Below are 11,340 nucleotides of genomic sequence, written 5' to 3'. Positions count from 1 at the left end.
CTTTCTAACTTACCATTTATTTTTATAATTAGTCCATATAATTTCCTTTTATATTACCTGCGTTTTTTTTCATATGCACATCAACAATTCCAATCTCCCTCTTTACTGCTCCTTAAACTTTTCATATTGCTCGTTTTTCCATAGTATTGTTAGTAATTTTATTCTATGCCCCCCTTTTAAGTTTTTGTACTTTTATATTTGAAGACTTCAACAATTGATTCATCGGCCCATTTGTTAATTTTTCTGTCCAGTTATTGGGCCCAATCCCTTCTTATTGCTGCCAGTGCCTGTACTTTAACCAGAATTCAGAGAGTTATAATGCATTGGCTGTGAATAACAGAAGGAAATTAAATTCAAAGTGGTTCAGTGCTTGCCCGTTCATACAGCATTTGAGTTTCAAACCTTCACAGAAAGGACTCCATGAAATGATTAATACAATCACAATAATATTGCAGTCAAAAGTCTTATTTCAAATTTATTAGTATACATTTTCCATTAGGTTCAATAGAAACTGTGGCCCATAAAGCAAATATAAACTGAAGCTACAACTTCGCTTTGTAATGTTAAAGAACAAATCATCAGAGCTGCAGTAATACACCTTACATTCTGTTTTGCTATAGCTGAAAAAAAATCAACACTTTGACAGTAGGTGCAGACTCCTTTTAAAAAAAAAAAAAAAAAAAATCGATGATTTGAATTCTTGGTTGTTAAACGGACAATTAAACCAAGATTATACTTCGAGGTCACTTTCTGCTGCAGTCCCTTTCTGTTTAGCAGGAAAGTTTCCAGAAATATGCACTGAATGATTTGAGATCCAGCTGGTCACGGTGCATATTTTTGTCTCAAGATGTGGTTTAAAAAGAATGGACATCAAATAATTACCCCAAATTGATGGGGAAAAAAAAGAGGAAATATGGTTTTGGATTAGCTCACGTGTTGCACACAGCACAGGATTTCCTTTCGGCTTAGATGAAGTTCTCAGAAACAAACCTGGGAGTCAAAACCCCAGATCAGCCTTGTGTAATTCTTTAAACTAACAAATGACTGTTTAATTTCTGTGAACACCATAACAAATAGTATGCAGCTCGTAATACAGATTTCTTTACACTTCTTAAATGATGTAAAAGTGAAGAACTAGGCTTTTCTGTTTTGTCAGTATATTCTACATTTCTCCACATTGTGCAATCACCACAGGAAGTTTGGGCTTGTTGCTGGGTCCAGCAGGTACATTCTGCAGGCAGAAGATATATAAATGACTAGATAATAAACACGAAAAAGTTTCCCTACAGAACATGTTGCTTTATTTCCATAATTACAAACTTAGTAAACTAGTTAAAAAAAACTGGTTGGAAATGCCCAAGTTCCAGGTAATTAAAGTGTGTGTGCAACTCAAAGAATCCTTTTTTTTGGTGGCGATGGAATGCTGGCATATTTGTTTTTTTGATGTGGCAAACAGCAACATCTTCAAAAACTCATTCCAGGAACAGTAAAGTTGACAGTTTATTGGTGGCAGCACAAGCATCATCCCACAAAAGTTGGACTGCAAGTTAAATTGGGCCACGCTTGCACAACAGTATATTTGTTTTCCATCCATGTCCTCCAGTCTGAACATCTTGTGCAGATTTGCAGTGTTGCATAAGGTGCAATAAAGGCAGGCTGCATGCTATTCTTTTGGGAGGGAGAAGGGCAGAACAGAAAATAGGGTGGTACCACACACCTCCTTGCAGCTGGTCACATGGAGCATTCCATGGGTCATGTACCTGCCCTCTGAACAAAGGCATAAGTCTGGACAAAGTATAAAGATAGGAGGATAATTCAGTGTGTGGGCGTAGGGGAAGATTTACTTTATTTAAAAAAGTTGTGCAAAGCAGCTTCTTTAAAAGCGGTTGGACGAGTATCTGATTAAGAGCTAGATGTAAAAGACGGAAATAAACTTCCAGGGCTGTGGGGATTGAGCAAGGGAGTAGGACTGACTGGATTGCTCCTTGGAGGGCCAGCATGGACTCGATGGGTCAAATGGCCTTCTTCTATGCCATAAATGAAGAATACACTACAGAATACTTTACTCCAACCATGCTAGGTCCATAAAATAGTGATTTTTGGAATGCAACTGGTTAAGTTTAATAAAAAAAAAGCAGAAAATGCTAGAAACACTCAGCACGTCTTGCAGCATCTATGGAGAGACAAATACTGTTAACGTTTTAGGTCAATGACCTATCATCTGAATTTAGCTCAGATTTCCAGCACCCACAGTATTTTGCTTTTGTTTTGGTTAAGGTTAAAGTTGATTGAGCTAAAACTCCATTCTGATAACCTAATATGACAATCACTTGCAGAAATCAGGGAGGAATCTGTGGGCTTTTGCAGAGTTCTATTCTCTCAAAACTTCAGCTCCCTTATGGGTAAACAACGTGGTGAAAAATTCATGAGTGCAATTATATATAGGTTTTTGGGAAGAGTCTACATGATTGACTGAATGACCTTTTCTTGGTCCATATTTCATGCTTTGATTATTATGCTGTACCTTATTTATTGGAGTCAGGGAAGAATGGTCCTTTTAACACTGCACCCTGCCCCACTGAAAAATCCATTTTTTTTTTACAGGTGAAATACATTTGCACATTAGATGCAAACCAAAAATGTTTGGCAGCAGACAGCACCTAAAGACTGTTTGCATAGTAAATATTTAACAGCTACAGTATTTGTTTTTCAACTATAAGTATTACCAAAATAGATCATTGCTTACCTCAATTTTCCTCATTACAAGCAATCCATCAATTATTTTACCTGGATAAAATCAGATTTTGAAACGGTATTAGTTCTTTCTAAAGACTAAATACATTCTAAATGTTTTAAATGAAACGTTACAAGGGACATGTAGTGGCACAGGGAATTGGTGCAATGTATCTGTAATAGACCAGTGGCTGCACTTAAGTTTATCCACGCTATGAATTCTTGTCCTGATCTATGCTGATGGGAACTGAGCACTGAGTAGAAACTAAGTTCTACCCACAGGGAGGGCAGGAAAACCTGGACAAGTTGCTCCACCCAGAACATTTAAACACTCCCTAGGACCCAACTACAAAATAGGCATATTGGCATAGGGTAGGGAGCAGATCATATTAAGACTCTGAAAGGAGTTAAAATGCACAAATACAGACAGAAATGCTAAAGATTTTCTTTTTTAATATTGACTTTCTAACATTTTCTGTAAAAAACTATTGGAAACATTCTCATTTCCACAAATGAGAATCATCAAATCCACAAGGAATAAGAGCTATTCAGCTCTCTCAATGTTATCAATACCACAATTTTGGAAGGTGAATTCCAAAATTGTTGGCCTGTATTCCGCAGGATGCTACAGTCACCTATACCCTTATACCTAAAGCTACTGAAGAACAGATTCTGGTGGCATTAGGAGTGCTACATTTGGTCTCAACTTCCCTGGATTAGGGAGGGGGAAATTGGCCAGGATTCCCATTCCTAATCAATATCACGGCTGATCTGATTGTAACCTTGACTACACATTCCTGTCTACCCCCAATAACCTTTCACCCCCTTGCTTATCAAGAATCTACCACTGCCATAAAAAATATTTAAAGACATTGCTTCCACTGCCTTTTGAGGGAGAGAGTGCCAAAGACTCACGACCCTAAGAGAAAAAATTTCTCCTCATCACGGTCTTAAATTGGCGACTCATTTTTAAATAGTGGCCCCTAGTTCTAGATTCTCCCATAAGAGAAAACATCTTTTCCACATCCACCCTGTCAGACCCCTCAGGATCTTGTATGTTTCAATCAAGTTGCCTCTTACTCTCCTAAACTCCAGCGAATACAAACCTAGCCAGTCCAACCTTTCCTCACAAAACAACACGCCCATTCCAGGTATTAGTCTCGTAAACCTTCTCTGAACTGCTTCCAATGCATTTACATCCTTAAATAAGGAGACCAATACTGTACACAGTACTCCAGATGTGGTATTACCAATGCCCTGTATAACTGAAGCATAACATCCCTACTTTTGTACTCAATTCCCCTCACAATAAACGATAACATTCTATTAGCTTTCCTAATTACTTGCTGTACCTGCATACTAACCTTCCGTGATTCATGCACTAGGACACCCAGATCCCTGTGTCTCAGAGTTCTGCAATCATTTAGATAATATGCTTTTTTATCCTTCCTGCCAAAATGGACAATTTCACATTTTCCCACATGATATCCCACTTACCAGATCTTTGCCCACTCACTTAACCTACATATGCTCCTTTGTAGCCTTCTCATGTCCTCTTCACAACTTACTTTCCTACCCATCTTTGCACCAGCAGCAAATTTAGCAACCATACTTTTGGTCCCTTCATCCGAGTCATGTATATGAATAAACAAAAAGTTTATTCAGGGATGTGGGCGTCGCTGGCCAGGCCAGCATTTATTGCCCATCCCTAATTGCCCTGAAGGTGGTGGTGGTGAGCTGCCTTCTTGAACCGCTGCAGTCCATTTGGGGTAGGTATACCCACAGTGCTGTTAGGAAGGGAGTTCCAGGATTTTGACCCAGTGACAGTGAAGAAACGGCGATATAGTTCCAAGTCAGGATGGTGTGTGACTTGAAGGGGAACTTGTAGACGGTGGTGTTCCCATGCATTTGCTGCCCTTGTCCTTCTAGTTGGTAGAGGTCACGGGTTTGGAAAGTGCTGTCTAAGGAGCCTTGGTGCTGTAAAAAGTTGAGGCCCCGAGCTCTGATCCCTGTGGCACACCACTCGTTTCATCTTGCCAACCAGAAAATGACCCATTTATGCCTACTGTTTCCAGTTAGTTCACCAATCTTCTATCCATGCCATTATGTTACCCCCTACACCATGAGCTTTTATTTTCTGCAATAACCTTTGATATGGTACCTTATCAAATGCCTTCTGGAAATCCAAGAATAATACATCCACTGGTTCCCCTTTAACCAATTTATTGGAGTTCTTTGAAGGAGTAACATGTGCTGTGGATAGACATGATTTGCCTTTCACAACACCTGGACCATGACCCCACCACTGATCAAGCGACTGTCCACAGGACTGTCACTGACCTCATCTCCCGTGGAAATCTTTCCTCTACAGCTTCCAACCTCAGTCCCGCAACCCCGGACAGCCCGTTTCTACCTCATTCCCAAAATCCACAAATAGGACTGTCCCGGCAGAGCCATTGTGTCAGGTGAAAATCAACGAAAGCTCGAGGAACAACAACTCATTTACCGATTAGGCACACTACAGCCTACCATGACCCCACCACCGAACATCAAGCCACCGTCCAAAGGACTGTCACTTTCCAACTACAGCCTACCAGACTGAATATTGAGTTCAATAATTTCAAAGCATGACGGGCCCCCCATTTTACTTTTATTTTTAGTTACTCTTGTTTCTTTTTTGTATATTTTTTGTGTTTATTTTATTTTAATCTTGGTTTGTTCAGTTTGCCTACCCACTGTATTTTTTCATGTTTGTACTTGCGGCTGTTCAGTTTTCAGTCCGTTAACACCCTATCTGTACTAATGCTTTGTCTTTCAACACAACATTAACATATTGTTTGCCTTTGCTCCATGACCTTCTGGTCGATTATTCTCTGTGACTTTGTCTTATCTACACCTTCTTTGTTATCTCTTGCCCCGCCCTCACTTTACTTGCTTAAAACCTTTCACATTTCTAATATCTGTTAGTTCTGAAGAAGGGTCACTGACCTGAAACGTTAACTCTGCTTCTCTCTCCACAGATGCTGCCAGACCTGCTGAGTATTTCCAGCATTTCATGTTTTTATTTCAGATTTCCAGCATCTGATCTGCAGTATTTTGCTTTTATTATACCATGTTGACGCTGCCTGATTACCTTGAATTTTTCTATGTGCCTGCTCGAACGTCTTTAATAATAGCTAACATTTTCCCTATGACAAATGCCAACTGGCCTGTAGTTTCCTGCTTTCTGTTTCCCTCCCTTTTTGAATAAAGGAGTTACACTGGCTATTTTCCAATCTAAATGAAACCTTCCCTGAATCTTGGGAATTTTGGATTATTAAAACCAACTCAACAACTATCTCACTCGCCACTTCGTTTAAGACCCAAGGATGAAGTCCATCAGGATCCAGGGACTTGTCAGCCCCCAGCTCCAATAATTTGTTCAGTTCCACTTCCCTGGTGATTGTAATTTTCTTCAATTCCTCCCTCCCATCCATTTCCTGATTTTCAGCTATTTCTGGGATGTTACTTGTATCCTCTATAGTGAAGACCGATGCAAAATACCTGTTCAATTCATCTGCCACCTCCTTATTCTCCCTTATTAATTCCCAGACTCATTTCCTGCAGGACCACTCTGTTAACTCTTCTTTTTAAAAATATTGATAGAAGCTCGTACCATCAGTTTTTATATTTCTAGCCAGCTTTCTCTCGTACTCTAATTTTTCCCTCCTAATCAATCTTTTGGTCATTCTTTGCTGTTCCTTATATTCCATCCAATCTTCTGACCTACCACCCACCTTTGCAGAATTATATGCTTTTTCTTTCTTTAAGTTTGATACTACCTTTAACTTTTTTAGTTACCCACCAATAGTGAGTCCTCCCCTTGGAATTTTTCTCTCTCATTGGAATGTATCTATATTGTGTACTCTGAAATATCCCTTTAAATGTCTGCCACTGCATCTCTATTAACCCATCCCTTAACCTATTTTGCCAGCTCACTTTAGATAGCTCTGCTTTCATGCCCTCATAATTGCCCTTATTTAAGTTTAAAATACTAGTCTTGGACACACTCTTCTCTCCCTCAAACTGAATGTAAAATTCAATCCTATTATGATCGCTGCTCCCTAGAGGTGCCTTCACCATGATGTCTCATGTCATCATATACCACTCACTTGCAAGGCAGCACATGAGTAATAGCCACTTTGGTGAGGTACTTGGCATTATCAAATCAGGTTCATCACCTCTCAGTTACACTTGGGACTACCTTGTAATATCACAGACCGGAAACATTAGCTACCAAGGATGAGACTGTGACAGAGCTCTGCCGCCTGGTTTTATTTTTAAAATCTGGACAAGAAACCTGGAAATTTGAACTTTCTGTATTTAATGAATGATTTACTTTTCTATTGACTCTAAATCTGCAGACACATAGCCAGGTCAATGAACAACTGCTTCTACTGAAATCTTCTGGGATACTTCCATTTGCTTACCGAAAACAACATGCTTCCCATCAAGCCAATCACATTTAGAGCATGTAATAAAGAACTGGCAGCCATTTGTATTTGGGCCACTGTTTGCCTGTTAAAGACACAGAACAAACCTTGGTTAGTAAAATACTTAAAAAGGAAAGTTTTAATATGGCTTTGGAGTTTCCATCCTTAACAAATAATCATTTTTCATTGGAGTAAATGTTGCAGAAATGTTACATCAATACCTTGAGGCTCCCTTACCATGGACAAGAGACCAGGGCCATTGTGTTTCAATTTGAAGTTTTCATCTGCGAATGGCCCTCTGTATATGCTACATACACCAGTCCCATCTCCCTGTGGGCAAGATGTTAGCGGCATTATTATACAGAGAAAAGTATTAGCAAGCGCAAAAGCGGACATGCATTTTTGTAAAAATGTCCAATAATTTCTACCAGGGTAGAATGTTAAGCATGAGATGTACAAAAAAAAACAGCATCTAGAAGATTACACCTGAAATGCTTTAACATTATGTACATACAAATAAACTGAGCTGTCATGTACCTACATAGTGCTCACTCGGTAAGATATTTGAAGAATGCTCAACAATAAAGGAGGTAAAGGATAGGGTGGATCTATGACGGTTATCAAACTATGGCTCCTCTGGTTAGTACAAGTATTTTTCGAAGTTGGAGAACACCTGCCCCTGTAGAACAGTCACAAATACCCTAAACCGAAAAGTTCATTCAAACTGGGCACCAAGTTCCACCCTATGCATTTTGGGGCCATCCAGCTATTACTAACCTTGCAATTACACAGCTGCATTTATGAGACTTAGGCAAATCCAACCCCTCCTGCCCTTTCTACCCATTGTTACAGGGATAGGCCCTATTCTAAAGGAGATATCCCAGGCCTCCCACTGACACAAGCCTGAGGCCCTACCATTTCCAGCCTGCCTACCTGGATCATTTATAGTGATGCAGTAATGGGGCAACACATTTTCATCTGATATTTTTGGGGTAGGGTGGTAGAAAGAGAGACAGAGATGTTCACATCTCCCTTCACTGGGCAGAAACTAGATAGTAGCATAGTAAAATTATAACAGTGGACTTACTGCCTTGTTTCCCACCCCCACCATATGCTATCTGGTGTTTCTGTGGGCAACCTGAATCAGGTGGGAAACTCACGAATTCATGCAACGGGAATTTTACGATTTGCATAGGATCCGACTTGATTTTAACAGCATACTGGTTGGAGAATCTATCAAACTCAGTCGAACCTAGTAGTATAGCAGAAGAGGCCCAAAAAGCTCTACAAGAATAATGTGGGCCACTACTTCCAGGCTCTCATACCTGATTACCTATCTTTTCACCACTCAATATTGTGCTGGCCTGGAACCAGGGAGCTGCATCAGTACATCTTCACTGGATGGGCAGTTCACTGCATGAATTTTAATGCCGCCCAGCCCTAGAAATGGACCAAGCCTACTTCTGCACCTCTTAGGTAGTCAATAGTTAAAATCCATCGGATTATGTCTTCCCAGCTCTTCTGCTCCCCCCCGCCCACCAAAACTTTGGAATTTTGATCAAGTAATTCACTCCTCAACCATCTTCCAGTTTCACAGGAAGATAGGAGGAGTAGGCCATTCAGCCCATCGAGCCTGCTCCATCATTCAATACAATCATGGCTGATCATCCACTTCAATGACTTTTCCCCACACTATCCTCATATCCCCTTATCTCATTGGTATTTAGAAATCTGTCAATCTCTGCTTTAAACATACTCAACGACTGAGCTTCGACAGCTCTCTGGGGTAGAGAATTCCAAAGATTCACAACCCTCTGAGTAAAGAAATTTCTCCTCGTCTCTGTCCTAAGTGGCTTCCCCCTTGCTTTGAAATTGTGACCCCAGTTCCAGACTCCTCAATCAGGGAAAACATCTTACCTGCATCTACCCTGTCTATCCCTTTAAGTATTTTGTAGGTTTCAATGAGATCACCTCTCAATCTTTCAACACTGGATCTTTTGGTCTTCCTGACTGCCTGAGGTTAAGAAACTACCTCAGTTAAAATAAGCAACATTCAGCTGTTTTCTGTCCATCACTCAGTGTTGAAACATTGGGCTCACATCTGTCTTCAGCCTCTCCCATCCCAGCAAGTAATATGTCAAACCCTGATTAACCAGTAAGGTTCTCCCTATTTTTGGGAGTTTTTAAGTCTCGCTGCTTCTGCCACATCTTACATTTTCACCCACCAGAAATCTAAAACCCTGATGGAGGATGACAGTTCCATTCCCTCTCCCGCACCCCCTCCCCACTCAATCCAGCACAAACTACCACAGAACATGGCCTACATTTGAATCTGAGGCAAACCTCATTCTTCTTCATCCTGTATATTGCAGCCACTCCTTGATTAAGGCATGCCAGGATCCATGTGGCACACCACTGTGGGATGACAGTGGCTCCTGCTTAATACAAAGGTTGAAATCAGCTGGGGTGACACTTCTAACCACACCTATAGGATTGCCAACTATCATACCTCCCATCTCTGACTGCCCCACCCAAACAGCTTGTTCCCCATCTACAATATTGTTACTGGTGCAAAATAACTTACAACATTTTACTTACATTTACAAAGTCTCCCCCTTGTATCATGAAGTCCTTGATTACCCTGAAAAAAAAAAGTGCTCTATTGCAGTAATCCAATGAAACTAAGGCACAACTACTTTAGAGAAAGAAACAGAGACTACTATAATTAATTGAAACTGTAATCAGAATGTATTTGAATATACATGATAAACAATAACATTAAAATCAAAAAAACTGCTAGAAATCAAACAAAAACACAAAATGCAGGAAACGCTCAGCTGGCCAGTCAGCACCTGCACAGAGAACGTTATTTTCACCGTCATTACTTTCTGAAGCTGACAGCAAACTCTGGATTTTGCACACATGCAGAATAATGCAGAAATCTGGAAATTGCTGTCAGTAATTCTATGCTTCTCCAGAGCATGCGCTGTTGAAGCATCCCCAGATTGCAATCAATGGAATCAACTGAATTGATCAGAACTTCCACTCTAACATACAAATTAGGAGCAGGAGTAGGCCACTCGGTCTCTTGAGCCTGCTCTGCAATTCAATAAGATCATGGCTGAACTGATTACTCCACATTTCCACCTAAGCCCAATAACCTTCCAGCCCCTTGCTTATCAAGAATCTAGTTACCTTTGTCTTAAAAATATTCAACGACTCTGCTTCCACCGCCTTTTCAGGAAGAGAATTCCAAAGACTCACGATCCTCAGGGAAAAATTTCTCATCTCTGTCTTAAATGGGCGACCCCTTATTTTTAAACAGTGACGCCTAGTTCTAGATTCTCCCACAAGTGGAAACATCCTTTCCACATCCACCCTGTCAAGACCCCTCAGGATCATATATATTTCAATCAAGTCGCCTCTTACTCTTCTAAATTCCAGCGGATACAAGCCTAGCCTGTCCAATCTTTCCTCATAAGACAGCCCATCCATTCCAGGTATTAATCTAGTAAACCTTCTCTGTACTGCCTCCAATTCATTTACATCCTTCCTTAAATAAGGAGACTGGTACTATAAACAATACTCCAGATGTGGTCTCACCAATGCCCTGTATAGCTGAAGCATAACCTCCCTACTTTTGTACTCAATTCCCCTCGCAATAAACAATATCATTCTATTAGCTTTCCTAATTACTTGCTGTACCTGCAAACTAACCTTTTGCAATTCATGCACTAAGACACCCAGATCCCTCTGCATCTCAGAGCTCTGCAATCTCTCACCATTTAGATAATATGCCTCTTTTTTATTCTTCCTGCCAAGGTGGACAATTTCACATTTTCCCACATCATACACTATTTGCCAGATCTTTGCCCACTCACTTAACGTATCCATATCCCTTTGTAGTCCCCTTATGTCCTCTTCACAAGTTACTTTCCTACCTATCTTTGTATCATCAGCAAATTTAGCAACCAGACCTTCGGTCCCTTCATCCAAGTCATTTGTATAAACTGTAAAAAGTTGAGGACCCAGCACAGATCCCTGTGGCACACCACTCATTACAGCTTGCCAGCCAGAAAATGACCCATTTACGCCTACTCGGTTTCCTGTTAGCTAGCCAATCTTCTATCCATGC

General features: G+C 40.4%; 1 protein-coding gene across 2 annotated transcripts in view; it reads right to left on the bottom strand.

Annotated features, from left to right (window-relative positions):
• Nucleotides 1–671: 671 nt before the first annotated feature.
• Nucleotides 672–11,340, bottom strand: part of ppih (peptidylprolyl isomerase H (cyclophilin H)) — a 31,002-nt gene continuing 20,333 nt past the window's right edge. For both annotated transcript variants that reach the window (XM_068016821.1, XM_068016820.1), the window contains 5 exons: nucleotides 9,804–9,846; nucleotides 7,443–7,535; nucleotides 7,203–7,290; nucleotides 2,747–2,787; nucleotides 672–1,231 (listed from right to left, as the gene is read on the bottom strand). In XM_068016821.1, the coding sequence (XP_067872922.1) occupies nucleotides 1,163–1,231; nucleotides 2,747–2,787; nucleotides 7,203–7,290; nucleotides 7,443–7,535; nucleotides 9,804–9,846 (334 nt within the window). In that variant the 3' untranslated portion in view covers nucleotides 672–1,162. The remainder of the gene's footprint in view (nucleotides 1,232–2,746; nucleotides 2,788–7,202; nucleotides 7,291–7,442; nucleotides 7,536–9,803; nucleotides 9,847–11,340) is intronic.

Source organism: Heterodontus francisci, chromosome 37 (assembly GCF_036365525.1).
Source record: "Heterodontus francisci isolate sHetFra1 chromosome 37, sHetFra1.hap1, whole genome shotgun sequence".
In the NCBI taxonomy this organism is placed as follows: Eukaryota; Metazoa; Chordata; class Chondrichthyes; order Heterodontiformes; family Heterodontidae; genus Heterodontus; species Heterodontus francisci.
The sequence above is the reverse complement of the archived record's forward strand: the minus strand, read 5'-3'. Positions and strand labels throughout refer to the sequence as shown.